Source organism: Tupaia chinensis, unplaced genomic scaffold (genome assembly GCF_000334495.1).
Source record: "Tupaia chinensis unplaced genomic scaffold, TupChi_1.0 Scaffold000147_1, whole genome shotgun sequence".
Classification (NCBI taxonomy): domain Eukaryota; kingdom Metazoa; phylum Chordata; class Mammalia; order Scandentia; family Tupaiidae; genus Tupaia; species Tupaia belangeri.
The window spans coordinates 2,859,130-2,884,054 of record NW_006159617.1 but is presented as its reverse complement, the minus strand read 5'-3'; the positions used below and the strand labels follow the sequence as shown (position 1 = coordinate 2,884,054).

The 24,925-nt window shown below is 41.4% G+C and overlaps 1 protein-coding gene across 9 annotated transcripts in view; it reads right to left on the bottom strand.

Annotated features, from left to right (window-relative positions):
• The window catches only part of TLE1 (TLE family member 1, transcriptional corepressor), a 133,398-nt gene that overhangs the window by 50,726 nt on the left and 57,747 nt on the right, over positions 1 to 24,925 (bottom strand). For all 9 annotated transcript variants that reach the window (XM_006145473.2, XM_006145475.2, XM_006145474.2 and 6 more), the window contains 5 exons: positions 24,694 to 24,710; positions 8,654 to 8,770; positions 4,025 to 4,078; positions 2,907 to 3,059; positions 835 to 979 (listed from right to left, as the gene is read on the bottom strand). In XM_006145473.2, the coding sequence (XP_006145535.1) occupies positions 835 to 979; positions 2,907 to 3,059; positions 4,025 to 4,078; positions 8,654 to 8,770; positions 24,694 to 24,710 (486 nt within the window). The remainder of the gene's footprint in view (positions 1 to 834; positions 980 to 2,906; positions 3,060 to 4,024; positions 4,079 to 8,653; positions 8,771 to 24,693; positions 24,711 to 24,925) is intronic.

Below are 24,925 nucleotides of genomic sequence, written 5' to 3'. Positions count from 1 at the left end.
CCAGGAGAGAGAAAACCTCAGGAGAAGCACAGCCCACACATTTCTCATGGGCACACGTGGCAGCGCTGGGAAGCCAGGGGCCTTGAGCAAGCAGTATTAGTGTACCCGATTTTCAGAAGGCAAACGAAGGCACAGACCCTGCGTGTTTACCTGATTTAATCTTTAGAGAAGATTTTCTTGATAACATCTAGTATCTATCTTCTAGTCTGAACTTTCTATTCCCTGGTACCAATTCCAAATGCAAACCCAATCCTAGATTCACATAAACCAAAGTGTGGGTTTAGGAGGAATAGCTCAGCGTCTATTTTAGCTTTGGGCCTGTGGTTGTTACAGTTTCCCTTCCCAATAAGGAGCACCAGGTTGGAAGTTACGAGTTTGCGGACAGGCAGGAGTCTCAATGACTCTCTCCCAAATTCTCCTAAAGAAAACACTGACCCTGAAGGATGTGCTGGCAGAAAACCAGCCAAACAGTCAGTGAGAGCACCCGACTGGTCAAACCGGCCACTCAGTCAATATTAGCAAAGTCAGATGCACAGTGATAGTTTGGTAAGGAGTCTGTGTTCAGAATAATTATCAGAAACTTTACTGAAGTCTCTAGGATTTGGATTATGTAGAAAGAAAAGCCGACTGTAAACAGTTGGAGACCGAATAGGGCCCAGCTGCTGAAACCCAAGAATAAACATCTGTTTCTTATCACGGCTTCTTAAGAGATAGGAGGAGGGTGGCCTGAAACGCATTTCATATTTATGGGGCAACTGCGTCATGAGATCCGCAGACAGCAAATCGAGCTGAGAAAAGGAGAAACAAAACCCAGTACAAGAGGGAAGGCTCTACCCGCTTGGTTGACAAGGGGGTCCATGGTTGGAGGCTTGCCGAGGCCTGGACGGAGTCCTGGAGTCGCGCTGGTGCCCGGCGTTGGCATGTCGCTCCGAGGCGTCGGTGTGCTGGATTTCAGAACAGGCGTGCTGGCTTTTTCATGCTGGTATCATTAAACAAATTAAATGAGTATTATTTTTAATCCAAGCCATATTACACAATTTATCACAACAGCAGCTGGGACACTGGGCACCTTCTAGCTACTCCCTCAGCCAATTTTCATAAATCCACACAATGTTGACAGCATTAACTTGTGAGCGAGAAATGTTGACCTTTCCTCTTCCTGCCAGAATTAAAACTTGAGCTAGAGACACAGAACATGATCACACTTCTTCCTCCGCAGATTTTATTTTAAAAAGTATTTTCCATCAGGCCTGTGGACTTTGGATCTATGCCAAGTTAGAATGATGACCACCCAGAGAACAGTTCCCAGTCACTCAGAAACAAACACCCTGGCTGCCAAAAATGTCTGAGGGAAGACCCCTTTTCTAATTTCACCTCTAGGTAGTGGGGACCAGTGGTGAGAGGCATCAATTTTATAAGAGGCGAGCCAGAATCGATTTTATGTGAAGCTGTCCATTTTATGAGAAGTCAGCCAGTATATCTAGGGCAAAAGCTCTAGAATTAGCTTTTTTTTTTAGAGATACAAGCCTAAAAAGAATGTAACCTTTGGAGTTAAGTTTACAACCTACTTATCTACATAATGTGGACCCACCACTGCAGGTGAGAGACTCAACACCAACCAGAGCCTTCAGGAAGAAAGACAGTGACAGGGTTCCAGGGAATCTGCTTTAACCTCTCAGCCTTTTACAGTCTTTAAAACACAGTCTAAGAACCACTACAGTGAGGCAAAGAACATGGGCCGGAAAGAGGCCACCGTTCTCTCTGGCCTTGGATCTTGGGCCAGGGCAGCTCAGCTTTGGCTGGTTACAAAGGCTTTCCTCTCCATCAATGAAATGGGATAATGTGATGGGGGACTTTTAGGCTCAAGTGCAGAGTGGTTATGCTGTGAGAGTTAAGAGACGACCAAACTCCATTTGTAGAACAGGGCCAGCAGGTAGCATGGTGGTTAAGGGAGCTGAACACACATAGGGTCGACTGCGGTTCAAATCCTGCACCTGGGGGCTTGCTTTCTCACTTTCTCTCTTTCTCTTTCTCTCTCTCTCTCTGTCCCTCTCTGGTCAAATTTAAATAAATGAATAAAGTTAAATAAAATAATTCTTTAAAATAAACAAATAAATAAAGTTTGTAGAATGAATCAATGAATGATCACATGAGTGGGCTCTGATGCAACTCCCCAGTACCAGTTTCAGAGTTCCCCTAGGGCCTCAGGGCTCTGACAAGCTCCCTAATATTAAGTCATGCTCTACAACATGCTTAATATAATGGAGTCGGTTTACCAGGTAATGGCAAGGTTAAGAAAATGAGAACATCTTAGGACTGAAGAGGTTTGAATTGTTTGCCACCTGAGACGTTTCAGAGAGTACCGTGCCCAAGGACACATCCTCCTGTAACAAGGCAATGGACAGGGCAGCCTGCTCAGCTGCTCTAACTAAGGCCCCAAAGAGACAACCAAGGAGAAAAGTAAACACCAAATAGAGATGAAGAACAAAAGGTCAAGGTGCACTTTAAAACACAAATGCAGGACCAGCAGGTGGTGTGGTGGTTAAGGTGCTGGACTCCCACAAGGCCAACTATGGTCTGAGTCCCAGACCTGGCAGTTTGCTTTCTCACTTTGCCTCTCTCACTCTCTCTATAGTGAACTACTGGGTGGTTGGAAAAGTCACGACGTATTCTTCTATGTTTCTCTATGCCACAATGTGTCATGACTTTTCCAACCACCCAATAGAAGTAACAATAATAATTAAATAATTCTAAAAACAACAACAACAAAAAACACCCCCCCCCAAAAAATAAATATATCTCTCAAGCACCAAATAAATACTCTAGATTTTAAATACTTCGGGATTCTCTGGTCAACAAAGAAAAATATACTGCTAAACAGGCAAGTTTCTAATCTTTTTACCTACCAAGCTCATTTCTTTGGATTTCAAAGAAGTGGAACTTCCTGATGAGGCCGTGGATGCTGGGCTACTTGAAGCATCTTTTTTCAGCAGGCGGTTTTTGTCGATTCCATTTTCCCGGGGTGAATGGGCAGGGCTTGCCCGTGGAGACGAAGGGTCCTCAATAGGCATAATCAAAAGTATTTATGATTTAGCTTACAGCGAGCAGACTTCCCTTTACACATGCTACTTCTCTAAAGTGAAGGGAAAAGCTCAAGGGCCAGCCAGGTGGCATGGTGGTAATGGTGGCTAGGTCCCACATGGCTGAGTGTGTGGTTTGAGTCCCAGAACTGTGGCTTGGAAAATACACAAGGTGTGTGCATGTGGCCCAAATCCCAAGAGAACAGGAGAAGAACTGCAGCCTGGCCATCTCCTGGGGGGGAGCGGGGGAGGGTGATTTCTTTCTCTCTCTCTCTGTCTTTCTCCAGTGAGTGCACCCACCCTATAATAAAAACTAAAAGAAAAAAGAATGTCCTAAGTTCTTCAACTTAGGAGTGTGCATTGTGACTAACAATGCTACTAAAAATTGCTGGGTGTGTTTGCATGTGTGCCCAAAATCCCAAGAGGAGAATGGAAGAGAAGGGACTGTGGCATATTCATCCCCCACAGAAGGTGATTTCTCACTTTCTATCTGTCTCTGTGTCTTAGGCAAGTACACACATGCTGTCGTAGAAATAAAAAAATAAAAAATATATATATATATACACACACACACACATGTACACACACACACACACACACACTTGAACAAGATGTGTTTACAAACACACCACAAAGTGCACAGTCAATCCTATCGCTTCATGCTCTGGTGCTTTGCTCAGAGGACACTGGAAGGCTAGGGGAGTCAGATGCCCAGCTTAGGAATCCAAAATGACTACGGAAACAGGCTTTTTCTTAAAAGGAAACAAACGTTCATGTCACTTAGACCATTACAGCTCTGCACATGAACAACCATTAAGTTCTTAATGTATGAAGCTGTGAGAGACCAAAACTCGTGTCTTTGTGTCATTCATTCACTGTTGGATTTTTCTCACAACACTACTTTAAATCACTCTGAAGATAAGTTTGATGAAAAGAATGGTTACCTCGTTAGACACATCCACAACTAAATTGTCATCACTTTTGTCACCATCACTGTCCTGAAAAACAGAAATTTTAAATTAATTTCTTTTCCTTTCTGTTCTTAAGGGAAAGAAGAACAACAACAAAAAAAACAGCTAGTAAGTACATGTGAGTACATGCCATCTTCCTATTTCAGCCACAGAAGCAGCTGGGGTTATAGGCTTGTGTTACTCTACTCAGCTTTAGGGTGGGTCAGGAACTGAACTCGGGCCTTCTGTGTGACCTTAGTCTGTAAAACAGTAATGTCTCACCAAAGACTGGATCTAAAAAATAATAATAAATTTTAATGTCATTTACTAATGGCTGAGAATGGGTTGGAGGCCCTGTTAAATGTCTTTCTACAGTTCTTGGTAGTAGGCCTGGAAGCTCACTTTCATATAGCCAACCCAGGTCATTGATAGAGCGTCTCCCTCTTTTCATTTGACCTGGGGCTCTGCAACGCTCCAGCCAGGGATTCCACTGAGGTAGCAAACCAGCTCTCCAATCTCAACTTGCTCACTGGTGATGCTGAGTTGCCAGTACTTAGCACACAGTAAGAGCTTACCAAGTGTTTGTAACGGCCAAATCTCTCCTGTGACATGAAACCCACATATCCTTATCAGAACTCTTTTTATATTTGATTTCAAATAAAGTACATGATTTCATGTCATTGTTTTTTTTAACATGTTATCAACTTGAAAACAGTCAGCCAATCTGGTGCTCATAGACAACTCATAGAGACACAAATTTATTTAACTCTGTGTTCCTATGAGGTTAATGGTACTGTGAGAAATGAAACAAATGAACAAGTTAAAAAGGCCAAGCTGGGGTCAGAAGATGGTGTGGTATTTAGGGCAGTGGACTCCCACATGGCCAACTGAGGTTCAAGTTCCAGACCTGGACAGTTGCATTTTCACTTTCTCTCTCTCTCTCGTGCACATACCCTATAGTAAATTTTTAAAAAGATAATAATAATAATAATAATAAATAAATTCTTAAAAAACAAAAACAAACAGGCCTAGCTGTATTGGTGCAAGTTGGAGGAGATGGGCAGTAACTGAGACTGCCTCCTACGCTCAAGTTCAGCTGGGGTACAATGAGTGGTGTGTCTGTGGTCCTCACTAACTGAGGGGTTTAGGCAGAAGGACTACCAAGTGGGGTTGGGCCCTGAGGGCAGTAGTCCAGTGCAGTGCATCGGGAACAGGATCACACATGGCTGACAAGAGTTCTAATCCTAGCCCCAGCACTTGAAAAAAAACACCTAGTGCATGTGAGTACAGGCCCAAAATCCAGACTGAATGAAGAGATGGAGAAGGGACTATGGTTTGACCATAATCCATTGGGGATTATTCTCTCCCTCTCTGGCAATTGCATATGCCCTCTAGCAATTAAAAAGTTTTTAAATAAAAAAGATCACTATGTGCCAAGATCCTATCAAATGATACCTATTCCTGGGCTAGGTGGTGTTGGTGTAAATGGCTAGATCCCAAGGCAGCAGGTGGTGTGGTGGCTAAAGTGCTGGACTCTCACACGGCCAACCACAGCTCAAGACCCAGACCCAAAAGCTTGAAAATCAAGGTAGGCAGATGTGCATGCATGCCCAAAATCCTGGGAAGAGAATGGAGAAGAAATTGTGGTGTGGTGATTTTTTACTTTTCCTTTCTCTCTCTCTCTCTCTTTCATGAGTACATCTGCGCTATGGCAAAAACCTAAAACAACTAAAAAACAAAACCAAAAACTAATAGAAGACTGGATCCTACATGACTGACTTTGTAGAGCAGGTCCCAGCAGCTTAAAAACCACACCAGATACATGTACATGCATGCACAAGATTCCAAAAGTAAAATGGCGAGGACTACAGCAATGATCATCACACCTGGGGGTTGCTTTCTCATTTTTCCTCACCTTCTCCTTCCCCCTCTCTCTGTCTCTCTCTGGCAAGTAGAACATGCCCTACAGCAAATTAAAACACAACAACCAAAAATAGATACTCATCTCATCCCCTCCCCCATTTGTCATTGAATTTGCAGAACAAAACAAAGTTAGCTCTGGATAGAATAAGAAACCAAGATCTAATCTCATGTTAAGAATAATCATCACTAGCCAACAGCTTGGGTTATTTTTGGAGATGAAGGCAGGTATGGTCATATCTGGACGGCGTTGGCACCCTACAATGGGACTTTCATTGTCTCTTCAAAAAATTTGCTTATCAGAGGAAACTCCAAGGTTGCAAAGAATTTGGAAAAGATTCAGAAAAGCTGTTCAAATTAATGACGCATCACTTCTATGTCAAATTAGGGTAGGTTGAAAATGTCTACTTTCTTAGCCAAAGGACTTATGCCTCTGGAAAGAATAAGACAACAGATATATGGGAAAGGAAAGGCATCTCGAAGAGTCTGAATTTTTGAAAAGTAGCAGATCCCTAATGTATGCTCTAATTTTCTTACTGATGTCTTTGTAAATTAAAAATATCCAGATAATTTTGGAGAAATACTAGTATGACCAAGTGTAAATATTATGCATGGTGGCCTTCTGTAGGCCCCAGTTCAGGCAAGAAAGTTACCCTTAGTTTTAAATTCAGGTCTTACAGGTTTTTTAGATCAGTTTACTTTCTTCAGTTGTGTGTTTCAAGGTGCACTTGTAGTAAAGGAAAAAAAACACTAAATAAAATTTGTTTTCTCTTAGTAAAGCCCAAAGAAAGGCACAAATGTTCCCAGGTTTTTAAAGATAGTGGTAATGTAATAAAGGAGTTTCCCTTTTAAGAAGAAAGTTATTAAAACAGTATGTAGTATATAAATTGAATGGCAAGGAGCAGCAAACAATTACATAATAACCATGGAACTCTGAAGTGAGTCCTTTAGTTTCTATAATTTAAATCGTAGCTTTGTATTGAACCCTTCTGCAAATACAAACCTTCACAGTACTGGGTACTAAGATCTAAGGTCCAAGTCCTTTGACCCAAATTCTCCAACATAATCTCAAGACATTGCAACACATTACCTATACAAAGAGACATACTTAGTACAAGCAAGGTTACAAAACCAGGATGCCATGCTATGATTCTGCATCACTGATTACGTACATGAGCATCAGAACACCTTGGAACACTGCATGTAAGCAAATTTCCCAATTTCTGCATGTAAGCAAATTTCTCAATTTCTGCATGTCAAGAACCTTCTGACTTGCTTATTAATATGTAATGTCCCAAATGAAAGCACATGTGTGGGATATCGGCTCTGGGCAACAGACAGGGAGAATGTTATGTGCTAGGAAGTTTTGGGCTGACGTGGGGAAAACTAACAACTTTGGTTCTTAGGCTATTAGTAAATAGATATAGTAAATAGATGATAGTATACGATATTAGTATAGTGCAAAATGGAGAACTATTCAAAGACTTCTGGCAAAATACCCAACCCAACCCTAGAACCAGGTGAATGGAAGCATGGATTCTGGAGCTGGGCTGCCTCCAGGCTTTGCTACTAATTGTGACTGGCAGTAAAGCTCACTTAAAAGTTCCTGCTGAGGGACCAGCAGTTAGCGTAATGGCTATGTCACTGGATTCCCATGTAGTTGCCCGCAGTTCGTGTCCCGGACCCGGTGTCTTAAAACTCACGCTGGGCATGTGTACGTGCCCAAGATCCCAAGAGAAGAATGGAGGTGAAGGGACTGCAGTGTGGCCATCCCCCCTGGGCGGTGATTTCTCGCTTTCTGTCTCTGTCTGGCGAACGCACGCGCCCTATAGCAAAAAAAAAAAAAAAAATACTCTCCAAAAAGAAAAAGAAAAACAAAAAAAGTTCCTGCAGATTCTTTATCTATAAAATGAAGATGATGGAGCCAAACTCATCAGGTTGTTTTAAGAGTTACATGAAATAAGCCACATAAAAGCACAGAATACATAGCACTAACTCAAGTTGATGACAGAGAGAGACAGAGAGACAGAAAGCGAGAAATCACCCCCTGGGGGGATGGTCACGCCACAATCCCTTCTCCTCCATTCTCCTCTTGGGATCTTGGACACGCACGCGCACGCAACTGGTATGAATTTTAAGCCACCGGGTCCGGGATGCAAACTGCGGTCGACTACATGGGAGTCTAGCAACATAGCCATTACGCTAACTGCTGGTTCCTGACCTAATAGGAACCTGAACACATTATCAGAAGAGTCCCAAAACTTATTTTATGATACTGAAAGTTTTATTCAATTTTAGCCGGTAAGAAAATCAAATTTCAGAGTCCAGGACAACATGAAAATGCACAGACCTTATTCAAATCTTGAGAAGTCAAAGATGATGTGACCAGAACATTACACCAAGGGTGCATAGAGCCCTTCTAAGAGCTAGGCCCAACTGCAAAGCCCGTGAAGTCAATCCGCACCTTCCTACTCTTGCTTACAAGTCACAAAGGTGGATAGTCTAAAATGTGCTATTCAACCAGGCAGGAGCATAATTTTCAGTCCTAAAGAGAAGTAATATCCAGTAATACAAAAAACCTATTCTCTTTATAGTGTTACTTTAAGGGGTGTAGAATTGTTAGGAAGATCTAGAGCATGCTTGGACACTTAGAAGGTAAGCGGCGAGAAAACAAATATTACTTCAAGTCCTTTATTTACTTACATAATGGCTGGAGTCCTTATCATCCACTTTCCTTTTCTTTATGTCGTTGGAAAATTCAGGCCCGTTTCTGCGTTTATCTGTGCCTCTAAGACTGTCTGGGACCAGGAGGGCATTACTCTGCAAGACAAAAAAAGTTAATCAAAGATTTCTTTCCAAGCCTCTTTGCACACAATGAAAACCCAGCCTGATGTGAAAACTGTTTTAGAAAGGTTGATACCTATACAGCTTTTTATTCCATTTGATTCATCTCATCTAAAGCCTTTGATGGCCAACATTGATAGAGATTTATGTACTTAAAGGGGCCACTCCAACTTTGCAACTGAACCATCCAAAGCCTGGTAGATCCCTTCTATTTGATGTACTGTTAGAGAAACAGGAGCATATTGTTTGTATATTGGATGTGTTTGTATTCTTTCCCACTGTGACTTCCTGGTCAGAAATATGAATGGCCTATGAGCCAATCTTGAGATTACTCTATTAGACATATTCTGTAACTGTAAGAGTCAATGTGTACCACTCTAAAAAGACACAAAAGAAGTGGTGGGATTAACAGCATGGCTTCCTAAAAGGCAAATCACATTTTCTACAGCAACAATGGAGGAACTCTTTTGAATTCTTTTAATTTATTGTTGAAAGTAAGATTTGGTGTTCCTTGCCAACACCACTGAAATTTAAGAGCCAAAGCGGGAACTTCAGCCAGTGAATCTTCAATAGCAAGACCAGCTCCCCCACAAACACACAAAGGCAGGGACAAGGACTAATCTTTTCCACAAACCACACAGGACACCCTCATTCACATATGCTGAGTGCGAACTATTGACCCAAAGAAAACAGGCATTTTAGATATTTGGGGGTCACATGACATGATCTGACATCCCTTCAATTCCCATCTCCCCTCAGGCTAAAGCATCAGAACATGTTACAATGAGTTCTTTTAAGTGCGGGATTAGCATATGCAAGGGGGCAATTTGTTCAGTGATGTGTTACTGCCTTGAACAATGCTGAGTGAGCTGTGCAAAACCTCCTTTTACAAAGCCCAGTAACCCCAATTTCTAAAAGATGTTTGAGAACTAAGAGGGGAGTGTCCAGGGCCAATACACAAGCATGCTACCTTTCTCTGCCACAATTTAAAACAGAAGGGGGAAGGGAAACCTTTACATTAAACCATGTCTAATGCAATGGTCTGTACTGGGAACAAATGCTATGGTACATTTTTTAAAGCCAGGAGTTTTCGTTCCTCACCAGCCAGGTAGCTGCTTCTCAAAGCTCCCCTTGAAGAAGTGGACCCCAGCATGAGAGCATTTACAGCTCAAGCACATGCAGGAAGAAATCAAAACTGGGGACCAGAAGGCAATCTGAAGCCTCTTGGCCCACTTCAGGGGCTGACTCTAAAGGGAGCTGAGCTCTTTTATTCATGACTGTTCAAGCTACACAAATGCCAGGAGGCTTAGATAAAGGTGGGAGGGACCAACGCAATTCAATAGAGAGAAGCACAGAGTAATGTCTTTACTACAGTATTTGGGGCTGAAAGGTGAGCTGGCTGGATCCCTGAACTAATTACCTTGATAAATGTCTGCTAAAAACTCACCCGGGTGACCCAGACCCACAGCCTGACAGAGGAAACAAGAGACATAGGAAACTCCAGCAAAGTGCTCTAACATACCCTGTAAAGCTGAGCCTTGGGAGCAGCGGCCTGCTCACAGACATGCAAAGTATTGAAATACACCTGTCTGTTCTAGATTATTTTAGGCATGCTAAGTGTTTAAAAAACACCTGTCTGTTCTAGGTTACTTTAGCCCTGAGGTCTTCTCATACAGACTCTGAGTCGATGCTCCAGGACAGGACTCGACCGTCCCTAACTTTACATCTACCCAAATGCCGGGCAAAACGTGGCATAGAGTCAGCGTCTGCGGGTAATTTTAAGTCTCTTTCCACAGGCTTGCTTTGGTAGCCCTCCTGCTGTAATTAGCACTGGGCGTCCAAACCACTCAGCCATTCCAAGAAAGCTTTTTAATGTCTGTCTTTTTTTTTTCTTTTAGTGATGTCAAGTGGTATTGTGAACGTAAAAGTAAACTGCACTTCTGTGAGGAACAATCCAATTTCTGTTAGAAACAATAACGTTTCTACGGCTGGACCTTTAAGACTGTTGAGCTCTGGGGCCTCCGCGTCTACATGCTACAAGTTACTACTGTAATTTCCGCTTCAACAGCTTAAATGAGGCCTATAATCTGAATGGCTTTTGAAAAGCTCTGAAAGTTCTTCTAAATTTGGACAGGGCTAGTAATTAGCACCCCTGCTTGTCTGAAAATCGGCCCTATTCAACTGGCAGACTTGAACAAGTTACGAAACAAGATGTCTCATCATACCTTTGATGCTGTAAAACTGATTCAAAACAAGGCAGCAAAGAGTGTGGGCTAGAATGGCTGAGAGAGCGACTGTCAGCCCCTGGGGGGGCTCTGGTTCAAGTTGCTGCCTGACACCTGGCAGGCTTTCTGCTTAAAGACCATCCCACCAAAAACCACTTCCTTCTACTCTTGTTCCCATGAACCCAGTTTTCTGTGTTTAATTGCTCCCGTCCCCAACTTCTTCCAGGACTCAGCTTTTGTTGCTGGTACGAATATAAGCAAATAGTTCCAGCCTGAAGCAACAACAACCATTCTGATTTTTCAACTACTGCCTAGGAGGATCCTTACCTTCATGGTGCCCTCACTTGCTCCCAGAAACCCAGTGAGACTCTGGAAGCATTACCGCCATATCTAGATACCAAAAATATCTTTCCTTCATGCTGTCTTTTCCTCATGTACTATTTGTTCCTTATGGTTCGAGAGTGGAATATAGTCACTTTGATAGTCACTGGAAGTGCTTTTATAAATAACTTAACAATTAAGAGACTATACCTGGGTATTGAATGAATATCTGTAACTCTTGGATCTGAGGATTCTAAGTTAGCCAAGTCCAAATCTAACCAATCCAAGCAACATTTACAAAAAGACCATCTGGGAAACAATCACACCGAGGAGCCTTCATGTTAAGTTATTTAGAAAGTCATACATTCCAGGGGCCAGCAGGTAATGTGGTGATTAGGGCCACTGGACTCCCATGTGGCCAGCCACGATTCGAGTCTTCCATTCTCAGGCCAACCACGGTTCGAGTCTTCCATTCTCGCTTTCTCACTCTCATTCTTTTTCCCTCCCTGCCCCCTCTGGTCAAATTAAAATAAGTACATAAAAAAAATAAAGTTAAGATATAAAATAATTCTTAAAAAAAAAAGACATACATTCCAAACACTGAAGATAGTTAGAATCAAATCAGGGAGGGAACCAAAGCACAGTTCGGAAGACACATTGCTTCTGTTCCCCATCTCAGTTTCATCTGAAGGACTATGCGTCCAGAGAGAGGAGGTGAGGTGCTTAAGGCAAAGGTCTTTCCACCACCTGGCAATCCCCATTATGCCAAAGTGCCTCCCGCTCCCAGATAAGTGACTGTTAGACTCGGTTTCTGTACACAGGATACTTGTCACAGGTCTTTAAGCCACACTCCACTTAACATGCTAATGTGACGTCATAATGCCTGCTGTGTTTTCTCTGACTCCACACCCCCTACTAACCATACCACACACACACACACACACACACACACACACACACACACACAGTCCCTTGATTGAGCTGCTTCTATGCCCACCACCTCAAAAATGTGAACACATAATTTTTCTTAAAAGGGACACTTTACAAAAAAAAGACAATTTTACACCCTGCTTTTAAAGACACATTGCAGTGTCAGAAAAGTCATGATGCATTATTTGCATAGAAAAACATAGGAAAAAATACATGATGGCTTTTCCAACGACCCAGGTAGAACATCTACCTTTTTATTCATGAATCCTGTCGCTCATGAACCAAGATGAACGCTGGAAAAGACCTGAGCCGAGAGCGAGGCGGTGGCCCAGGCACACACGGCACAGCTTCCGTGTGCTGCCAATCACTGGATAATAACTCCACAGACCAATTTTCACTGTAGATGTCTTATCCCAGAGTCCATATTTGGAAAGATTTTAATCCGACAAATAGCATTCATCAAGTGAATTCATTTTTCAAATATTTATTTGCCAAATAAATATTTAATTGTGAATCAGAACTTTTTGATCAACATGAGAACCAGTGTTACCACATTGAAGGATAGACTTTAATTCTAGCCAAGAAACTCAATGTTTTCTTTCACCTTGCAGCTGGTAAAATTTAAATATCTGCCAGGAATTTTCAAACACTGTAAATACTGGGCAGACTTCTATTACAAATGTCCTGAGGACGGGGATTTCCAGGCTGTATATAAGTTTTCCTCTGTTTTAAAATTTCATTAAGATATAAACAAAATCATCTTATTTACCTTATATCTTCTATAGGAACTCAAAATAGAAGTTATACAGCTGATGGGGATATTACAAACCTAAGCAAATCAAGATCAGAAAGCACACTGTTTTCAAAACAAACTAAAATTCTAGAACCATTAATACTTTTCTACACCTTAAGTGCTCCACATGCCAAGTAAAACACAAGCATATCTAATGGTCTGAATCCCGCCCCCCAGATGCTCAGTACTAGAGACAAAAAGACGACCCAGAAGTTACGTTAGTTACGATTTTCTCTCTACTCAGAAATAGAAATGACCTAACCATGAGATGACTAAATGAGATGCAAGAAGGGAGGAAAAAATGCTCCACAAGAAAAAGGAACCTCCACCTTTTTAAAAACTCTGGAATTCCTTAATAATATCAAACCGTTGGGCAAGCAGATGGCATAAGGGTGCTGGACTTCCACATGCCAACCGCGATTCAAGTCCCAGACCTGGAGGCTGTAACTCATATTGATCGCATATGTGCCCATGCCCAAAATCACAGAAGGGACTGGAGCATCCTTAAGATGAAACAGGGATGGGGAGAAGGAATGATCTCCCAGAAGAAGAGATTAGGGCATTGCCATCTCTCCTGGAGGGTGATTTCTCACTTTCTCTCTGTGTCTCTGGTGAGTATGAGCACCCCACAGCAAAAATCTCTCGTAAAAACAATAGGAGCCAGCAGATGGTGTAGCATCTATGTCACTGGACTCCCACATGGTGAACAGGTTTGCATCCCTGACCCAGGCAGTTTGAAACTCACACTGAGCACATGTGCATGCGTGCTCAAGATCCCAAGAGGATGGAAGAGAAAGGATTGTGGTGCGGCCATCTCATCCCCCCACCAGGAGGGAGAGTTCTCACTTTCCTTTTTTCTCTCTCTCTCTTTCTCTCTGGAGAGTGCACATCCCTTAAGGCAAAAACCTCTACAGAAGAAAAAAAACAACAAAAAACTCACGACAGACCTCAAAATCAAAAGGCATCTTCACTGGCAACAAGGAAATCGTTTGGTGTTATTAATATGTTCCCTAGGGGTCATGCCTATCTGCACTAACAGTAATGACGGAATAAAATAGCTATGACAATGAGTAAAATGACTAGTAGGATGAAAGATCACCCAGTGCAACAGACTGTAGCACCCACCTGAGTAGTCAGATAAATCCAGAGCCTAATTTCACTACTGTTAGAACCATGTTTTATAAAAATCATACAAAGATTGGGTCAATGGGTGGCATGTTAGTTAAGGTGGCTGGATCCTACATGGCTATGTGGGTTTGAGTCCTGGACCTGGGGGCTTAAAAAACACACTGCGCACGTGCACATATGTACCTAAAATCTAAAGAGAAGACTAAAGAAGTGAATGTGGCATGCCCATCTCCCTAGGGAGCTATTTCTTACTTTGTCTCCCATTCCTCTCTCTAGCAAATAAAGTTAAAAAGAAAACAAAACCAAAAACAAGTCCTTCTTCTGTTACAGTTCAGTGAACACAAGTTAACTAAATAGTTGGCAAAATGTATGAACCTAGTAGATACAGCCACCAATGTGTTCTCTTATAACAAAATTATACATCCCAAAGCACTGCAAAAAAGCATTACTTTCATTTAAGAATTTACAATTGTAATTAGATCTGTCTTCTGAATCTGAGAGATCATGCAGTAGAATCAAAAGAGAACATGAAGATTTGGACTTTGTATTACTTCTATTACTTCCTGGCTATTCCAGACAATGACATGTCTATATCATGCTCTAAACATTTGCTCAAATCTAAGGTAGCTGAGAGTCAGATGATTAACAAGGATAAAAACCAGTCTTGTTTTTTATCTTTAGTAATTTAACAGTAACGGTGGCTCACAGCTACCCAGAAATTCTGGCAAGTCCAAAAATTATGAAAGAAAGCAAATTTAACCACACATTGCACTCACTGCTACCAAACGGTAGTTACAGATGCCGAGATCTCCAAACAACTCTTCTGCCAACCTTTGAAAGCATCAGCAGCAAATTTCAAAGGAAAGCCCACTCATGAGTACAACAGAAGCTCGACAGGTTTCCCTAATGTGTAAATAATGCACATTATTCAAATGGATTTCTTTCGCTGCTATGCCGATTCCCCTTGGGAACTTTCTCTTCCCTGCAGGAAAAGTGTTTGTGTCAGAGATACAGATTGGAAACTCGTGACACCTCATTTATCCTCAGTTACACTAAGGCGGTGGGAACCTAATTTGCTCATACAGTCTACGCTGACAATTAACTTCTCGGTGAACATTAAAACAATTAGGTAACGATGCACCCCATCACATCTGTGTGCTGTCTCCATCTACACCTGGCACCAATTAAGGCATCACCCACGCTGTACTTCTTGCTGCAGTCCAACTGGTCACTTGCCTATTCTGCTCGATATTTTGATCGGATGAATGTTTAACCCATAAATCTAACAGATTCCTGGGACCAGCAGTTAGTGTAATGGCTATGTCGCTGAACTCCCATGAAGTCGACTGCAGTTCAAGTCCTGGACCCAGTGGCTTAAAAAGTCATGCTGGGCGCGTGTGCATGTGTGCCCAAGATCCCAAGAGGAGAGTGGAGGAGAAGGGATTGTGGCATGGCCATCCCCCCTGGGGGGTGATTTCTCACTTTCTGTCTCTCTCTGGGGGGTGATTTCTCTCTTTCTGTCTCTCTGACTCTCTGGCAAGCGCATGCATCCTATAGCATAAAAAAAAAAAACAAAACTAACAGATTCCTTACCTGTCAATGACAAAGAAAATGGGAAATGGGTTCACGTGGCATCCACATCCCGCACATCCTGTTTCAGAATCCTGGCTGTGTAACAGGTCTAAAGGGCACACATCCGAGTTTCACACAGTTTAAATGACACATATAGGCCATAAACAGTTATCCTGAACCTTGACCTAGGAACTGGGAACTGTTGGATACGGGTGGTGACTCAGAAGGGCTTGTGAGAGCACAGTTCAGTTGTGCAGAAAACACACGGAGCTAGTGAACACTGGGGCTGGATGGGGTGTTAAACCATTCAATGCCAAAACCACCACCCTCTCATTCCCAGCTTGCCTTTCTAAGGTTCCTTAACCCAAGAGAGCAAAACAAAACAAGAACTCTGAAGCAGGATGGCCCCATAGGCTAGTGGCTAAAGAAGCCAAATCCCACAACAGTCATGTTGACTTGAGAAACACAGCAGGCACATGTGCATGTGTGTCCAAAATACTGACAGGATGTAGAAATGGAGGAAAAGGGACTACCATGTGACCAAATCCCATCAGAGGATGCTTTCTCCCTCTTCTTTTCACTCTCTCTCTGTTTTTCTAAAGAACACATGCATTCCTTTGGCAATTAAACACACACCTATACACTTTAGAAAAAATACAATGATTCATTTAAAAATAACTTTTGAATGGTGTCAGTCCTCAACTTGGGACTTGACTGCAGCAAATACTGAATCTCTCTGTCAAACCTTTTATAAAAGCATGTTTCTAATAGCTACTTATCGTTTCTGAGCTCCTTATTCTCAAGGCCCTGTTGATACACCTAATGCAAGAAAAGGCCTGAAACTAGAAAGCAATAGGTCAGGTACTGACTATAAATCACTTGAGTATCTGACAGCACATCCACCTCTCCTCATGTCAAAGACGGAAACACATGCTTACCCATGTTCCAGAGAAGGAATGATAACAAAACAAGAAAACCCTGCTCAAAATGGTGGGCATTAAGTGCCTAAAAACAGAACACGGGACCAGCAGTTGGCATAATCGCTATTTCACTGGACTCCCATACAGTCAATCACGGTTTGAGTCCCAGACCCAGTGGCTTAAACTCACACCGGGCACGTGTGTGTGCAGGCCCAAGATCCTGAGAGGAGAATGGAGGAGAAAGGATTACAGTGTGGCCATCCCCCCAGGGGGTGATTTCTTGCTTTCTGTCTCTCTCTTTCTGGCGAGCACACGTACCCTATAGCAAAAACCTCTCCAAAAAAAATAAATAAATAATTTAAAATAAATAAATAAATAATAAAAACAGAACACAAACTAAAAAAAAAAAGAGGAGGAAAGAAATAGGTTTGGAGGGGATAGTAGCTGGCATGGTGGTTAAGAGTGCTGGACTCCCACATGGCCAAACACGGTTTGAGTCCGGGCCCTGGTGGCTTGCTTTCTCACTTTCTCTCACTCTCTCTGTCATTCTGTCCCTCTGGTCAAATTAAATAAATAAAGTTAAATAAGATGATTTTTAAAATAGGTTTGAGGGGACCAGCAGGTGGCGTGGTGGTTAAGGCGCTGGACACTCCCACATGGCCGACCAGGATTTGAGTCCTGAATCTGGTGGCTTGCTTTCTCACTTCCTCTCTCTCACTCTCAACCTCTGTCTCTCTCTGGTAAAATTAAAAAATGAATGAATAAATAAATAAAATAAATAATTATAAAAAAATAAAAATAGGTTTGAAAGGGAAAAAATGCATTCTTTTTTTTTTTTTTTTTTAAGTAAAGATGTCCTCAATTCACTGTAATCACAGTGACATGAAGTCTCAATGTTTCTGCAGTTGCACATGAGCTTCAGATCTAGCCAGTGAGTTAGTACATGCATGGTGAACTCGGACTTCCTCCGGCACAGGTACACACCACCCCCCATGATCTAGAAACCAACAGGCCTTTCCTTTCTTCAGAGGTTCACGCTATGCCCAGAATGATGCTAAATTATCCAAAGTGGATCTGTTTTGTTTTTCAGTTGTTTGCCATAGGGCAATGTGCACTTGCTGAAGAGAGACACCAGGACCAGGACTCAAACCATAGTCAGCCATGGGGGAGTCCAGGGCCTTAACCACCACGCCACCTGCAGGCCTGGAAGATCTGTATTTTAATGTGGTTTTAAATTCTGCCAAAAGGGCACCCTGCATTGATATTTTAGGTGAGTCATCTCACTTTTAGCTTTTATTTCCAGACAATCTTTTGGCATGTTAGGTCAAAATTAATCTATAAATATTCAGGAGAAAACTGCTCCTCTTGGTCTTATCTTTGACAAAACTTGAGTATCAGAGTGATGGAGTTAGGTAAGAGTTGCATGGGTCCGTTTCATGGTCCTGACACACTGAGAACCACAGTAACTGGCATCTGGACACAACTGCCCTGCACATTCTGCGTTTGTAAGAGGAGAAGCAGCCAGAAGTAACTGTGTTGAAAGTGACGAATAATGTGATACTCTCCAAGGGGGGATGGGGACCGGGGGAGAAGACATTCCTAAAACACCTGCTATGCTGTCTGCTCCCCTCCCATTTGACGTCTCCTAACCCTCCCCCTGTGTGGCAGCCACTACTGTCGCCATTTATAGCTGGGTGTACGAAGATATGAAAAGAAGAAAAGACCCTGCCTATGCAGCCAGAATTCCACTCAGGTCTGCCTTTATCTAAAATTCATGTTCCTTCTACCACCCCCAACGCTGCTGTGGCCCCAAGCGGCTTCTAGCGTGAATGTGAAAAGTAAAAAAAATTCAGAGGCCATAGAAAGGTACGGCGGTATTACGACACTCTGGAACACAGGACCTACAAAATAAGGTAACATGTCCATAACCCGAGGCCTCCCTGTGCTGGCTGGGTACAGGTGTGTATGTGTGTGCCACGACCTAGTCTGGCTGAGACTGGAAGTAAGATCATTACCATCACGACCTTCTCTGAAGAGAGTCCATGAGAGAGTGTCTTTCTTTTCATTCTTTTTTTTGTTTTTGAGAGTTTTTTTTTTTTCTTTCTTTTTTTTTTTTTTTTTCTTCAGGGCACATGCGCTCACCAGAAAGGGACAGAAAGCAAGAAAATATTCTTCAGGGAGGTTGGCCATGCCACAACTGCTTCTCCTCAATTCTCCTCTCAGAAACGCATGCACATGCACCCAGCATGAGTTTAAGCCACCGGGTCTGGGACTCCAGTGACAAAACCACTACGCCAACTGCCGGTCCTAAGAGTGTCTTTCCTTCATGGAGACTGTCTGTTTTTCTCTCATGGAAGAAATTTTTTTTGACCCCCAGAAAAAGGCCAGCAGTATTCTCCAAACCAAGTCCCCTGTCTCCTTGCTTTCTGTAACATTTAGTATTGTTTTGAGAAAAAGTAGAGTGACATGTGGTTCAGAACTAGGAGCTGGCTCTACTTCTGCCAATTCACTATTCAAGGAAAACAGCTAAAGAAAGACAAAACAAAGAAACCACTTCATAATAAAGAAAGTGACAGATGTCATAACAACGTTTGAGTAAGTTGTAAATACGAACCCCTGGTGATTTCAGAAGTCAGTTTCAAAGTGACAACAGGGTCCCTCATTCATGATCTCAATCTGGACCTTTAATAACTATGTGCTAAATTACCAGAGGCATCCATCCTCCTGGATCTTGTCTCATTGATACAAGGATCACATTGCAACAATGACCTATAAGGTAGATGAAAAGCGCTTAGATGTTTCTGGGTCGGGAACCCCTTTGGAGAATTTGATCAGTTCTGACCTCTCCCCAGAATTATGAGAAGGAACACAGACCCTCAACATCTGCACACAATTTTAAAGTCCACCCATGAACCCTGCCCAAGTCCACACACCATATGTTCCAGAGTCTCCCCCAGAGACCCCTGAGCTTCCGGTCTTTCTGAACAGTGATCACAGGGTTAGGTATTTCAGTGTTTTCTGTTCCACAAACATTTAACTGTGACATTAAAAGGAATCGTCACGGGGAGCCAGACAGTGGTGCAGCAGTAAAACACAAAACACTCTGCAAAGCAATCCCACGTGGGAAGAAGCTTCCCAGTTCAACCTCAGCAATCTCCCTGAATATGCTGGGCATGTGCTTCTCTGTAACCTAGGTTTGGGTGATGGCTGGGGCTGGATTGCTGAGTCAGGACCCTGCTGCAGGTGCTGTTTCTCTCGCTCCTTTCTCTCTCCCTCCATCTATCTCTCTTGTTCATGCAATAAACAAACTAACTTTAAATTAAAAAAAAAGGCATCATTGCAAGACAGCTGCAAGTATGCACAGTGCCTCAAACAGCGCTTGGCACACAGGACATCCTGAACAAACATTTGTTAAAAGAATCAATGTATTTAAACACACATTCTATCATATTTTTTATAAAGCCACAAAACTCTTCTTCAATTCTCTAATTTCAAGTCTTCCAGGCTGGTATATTTATTTAAATGATACTCCCTTCAGCCAAAATTTAATACAATTCATGTTTAAATTAACTGAAATACCTTGATAATTTTGGTTACTACAAAATATGACTGAAGAAATAATAGCCTTGACTAGGTTATCCACTTCAGATTTCTCTGTACAACAGCTATGTAATCTCACAAGGCAGCTCCCAGAGGCTTGTAAAACAAAATTTGGCTTTGAGAATTATAAATCAGTCAAATCTCAATTAAAAACAACAGCCCTCCCCCTAATACCAACGAGTATCAAAATAAACCTCTTTACCAGTTTTATCATTCATCCCTTTCAGGAATAAGAAACTTAAATGTAATATTCATATTTTCACTCTGTTCTTAGTTTTCTCCCTTCCTAGATTTTACATTAAAACAGACTGTTTAAAAATCTCATTTGTTTTTCTACCACAAAAGTTTAAACTAGCAAATAAAATAACTGTCACTAAAAAATAAACAAATACTAACTACCAGCCAGTTTTAGGCTCATATATAAACAGTCGTGCACGCCCGCATTCCTTCTGTACCTACAAGTGTCTCTGGTTTTTGCACTTGATATTAATATATTTACTATGAAAAGAATAGTAATAAAATTTATTCTTATGGCCAAGGTTTTCAGAGTTTGGTCCAACAACCCTGGAGCATCCCAGAGACTCACAAATTTCCGAGGGCAGGTTTCCTTCCTGAACTTCATTAAAATGAGTCAACATACTGCCAGATTGGATGCAGAAACTGTTGAGAACTCAACTATCCTCTTAATTTAAGCCATGCATAAATACATTTTCAAATGTGCAAAACAATGTCATTTCCCCACTAAAATTCTTTTTGTTTTGAGAAATCGTTTTCAGTTAATACTTAAATTAAGTAGCTCGCTATCAAAATAATTTCAAAATATTTTATTTCTATCCCTATAAATATGTAAAACAGAAAAACACTTAAGTTCTTTAAGTCCTGAGTAATTTTTATTTAAGGGTGATCCTGACATTTAATATTTAATGTTTAATACTTAAAAAGCAGGCCGGCTCCATGGCACAGCAGTAATGCACTGTGCCAGAGAAGCCAAATCCACGTGGCGACTGCAGCTCGAATTCCCAACCTGGTCAGCCTGAAACATGCCTGGGGAGTCCCCAAAGATCGGACAGGATGGAGGACCAACAGGGGACTGCAACATGGCCAGACTCCACAGGGGGTACCCTTCACACACTCTCGGACTCTCTTGTGTGTATGCACACACTATACACACTGTATCATGAATTTACAAAATATTCTTATTAAAAAAAACTTTTCTTGGGGGGGGAGGAGTTTTTGCCATAGGGCGTGTACACTCGCCAGAAAGACAGAGAGATAGAAAGCGAGAAATCACCCCCCTGGGGGGATGGCCACACCACAATCCCTTCTCCATTCTCCTCTTGGGATCTTGGGGACGCATGCACACACACCCAGCAGTGTCTGGTCTCAAAAAACTATTTTGTAAAATAAAAATTGCTGGCCTGTAGCAATTGCCCTTAACCCCCAACTGGATGAAAAACAGTAAAAGAAAAATGTATTGATTTTACTTGTCAAGTAAAATTAGATTTTATAATTCAAATCACTTTATGAGATAGATGACTACTATAATATTTTAGGTACTAACAGTACACAGCATTTCATTACTCATTGCTTCTCATATTCCATTTTGTACAAAGTCTGAAGAGCTATTCAATTTTATATAACTGCAGCAAAATCCCACGTATGTGGACAGTCAACAACTTAATTCCTCTCCACAGACTGAACTAAATCTTTAGGTTACAGTTTGTGTAATTTTCTCATTTTATAGCATCATCACGCTAGAGTTTTCTGCAGTTATTAGGCAGAAAACACAGTATACATACTTATTCTAAAACTACTCATTAAAACTTGTTAAAAATTTGATGTGAAAAATGATATGACAATAACACGTAAGTCAACCCTTATTTTGTATTAGGTCATTGGGAAAATCATGACGTTTATTTCTGTTTTTCTATGCAAAAATGAGTCATGAATTTCCCAGTGACCCATTATTATCTGATCAACTGGCTTAGAAAATACATCTGCCACATTCTACCTGGAAAGTTCACATAGGGCTTTCTCTAACATGTGGATTTAAAGACAATCTACAGCTTCTGAAATACAAGAATTACTTTGTACTTCCCTGAAAGTACAACAAATCATCTTCCCTCCTGCAATGAATTAAGCACTTGCATACATTTTTCAGCCAAATATACAAATAAGAGGTTGTAAGACACACTCAAAAGACAGACAGACAGACATGTAAGAGAAATGCCTGATAGTGTGAGCATGCACACCTCTATAATCATTCATGCGCCTGGCACGTCAGAAGCACGTACCACGTGGTATCACTCCTACACTGTGCTGTCGGTGTGTCATAGAACTTGGCTGAAACTTGCCAGTCTGGTGTCTTCCAGTAATTTATCCTTGGTTCTCTGAACAAGGGCTTAAGCTGCAAACCCACTATCTCTACCTGCAGATATACAGCCTGTTCTGTCCTATGGATATTAAAGATTCACTAAGGGCCCTTGCAGTTGGATCCCACATGGCTGACTGAGTGGTTTGAGTCCTGGACCTGGAAGCTTGAGAAACACATTGTGTGTATGCATGCCCAAAATTCCAAGAGGAGAACAGAGGAGAAGGGTTTGCAGTGTGGCCACACCCTGGTGGGTGATTTCTCACTTTGTCTCTCTCTCTATTTCATAAGCACATGTGTGCTATGGCAAATTATTAAAAAAAAAAAAAAGTTATTTAAGATGAAACAGTAGTACTAAGGGGAAAAACGTTAAATTAGTGATAAAGTTCCAGGGCCAGCCTCGTTGCCTAGTGATTACTGTGCAGTTCAAATCCTGGCTCTGGCAGCGGAAAGAAACAACGGGTTCATGTGCACACATGTATACGTGTGTGCCCAAAATCTGAACAGGATGAAGAAATTAAGGGACTGCAGTGTACCATGTTCCATTGAGGGTTGCTCTCTCTCTCTTATTTATGTGCCCTCTGAGAATTAAAAAAAAAAGGAAACAAAATTCCAAAACTAGATTCGTTTAATAAATTTAAAATACTCTGCAACCTAAACATGGGCTATTTCCCCACATATCTTCTCCTATTGTTCCTATTGTCTGTTTGCTGGTCCAGGGTTGGGATTTTTAATTTGAATCTCTACTGAACAAAGATGGCAGAAAAGACAACAATCTACAGAGACACTGAAACAGCAAAACATAAAGGCCACCTCTATAAAAGAAGGTGTTTCCCTAAACGCGTACTTTGTGTGCAGCATATTTTAGTTCCTAGCTATGGTTTTTTTGTCCTCCCTCTTCCTCTCCCTAACATGTCCCAGAGAAAATCAGTACAAGAATTCAAAAACTAGCTCTCCTATTCTTTAACCATTCCTCCAAACACATCGCAGTACATGAAGAACAGAAGTTTAAAGGTAGACACTCCTCTACAAAGACTTGTAAAACAAATTCAAATTGTATCTTCCCCCCAAATTCATATTCATAACAAAAAAGCATCAGAATGATTTTAAAGTTCAGCATTCCATTTGTTACCACATTAAAGATGGTCAAATACTACAATGTTCAGAAAGAAAGAGATAAAACAGTGTAGGCTATTCTAGAAGAAAAGGGGACAGATTGTCACGTAGTGTCTATCTGCTCCACAACTGGTGAGAAATGCACTTTAGATTCAGGTCTCCCCACAGCTAACCGGCTGGTTCGTGTGTAGGTCAAACATGCACCATGTAAAATGGCTATGATTTAGGCAGGTGAAAAAAAATGAACCATATAAGCACAAGGCACCATCCGCTGAAATTCCTTGTTTTTAAGACCTCATTCTTCTGCTCAGTTCATAGGACTAAACTAAAAAATTTTAAAGTTCAAGTTCATGCTCCAAGGACAATTACACAAATAAAACTAGAAATGGAAACCTAGCAACTAAGATGCATTCGCAGAGGACAATGAATGGTTTAGGCAGAAATAACACATTACTAACCACCTTTACATACAGATGGTAATCTCTCCCCTGTAAAACAGATTTCACTGAAGGCAACCAGGACTCGGAATGCAACAGTAAACATTTTTAAAGGGGGTCTGGGGCACATAGAAATCAAACTGCATTTCCAAACTAATAACTGCAGCAAACAACTTTACCCTCAAATCCCAAATCATGCCACTCTGGTCTAAGGTAAGTTTTATAGAGATGAGAAGGGTAAACAGTCATGAGAATACATTTTTAAAAAGAAAGACAAAGTAAAAAAAAAAAAAAAAAAAGTCCCTGGAAAGACAGGAAAGGGAGGAGGGTAAAAAATAATAAAAAAAAATTTTTAAAAAAAAAAAAAAAAAAAAAAAAAAAAAAAAAAAAAAGTCCCTGGAAAGACAGGAAAGGTATGTGTGTCTGTGCTCATGTTTAAGAAAGGAGCCCGCCGTGTGTATGTGCAGCAAGCATTTGAATACTTACTGTGCCCGGCTCTCTGTCTGCTCCCGAGGTTACCAAGAAACGTACAGACATGCCCGTTCAGACACAGAGGCAAGAACAGAAATAAAAAAAAGGGGGGAATAATTAGAACACAAGCCCCAAACAGTTTTAAAAATGGCTTTTATTTATATAAGTCATTGCACATTCCTAATACAGTGATTTCCTGAAAATTACAGTATTTTGTAAACATAAAGATTTACAGTTTAACCATACA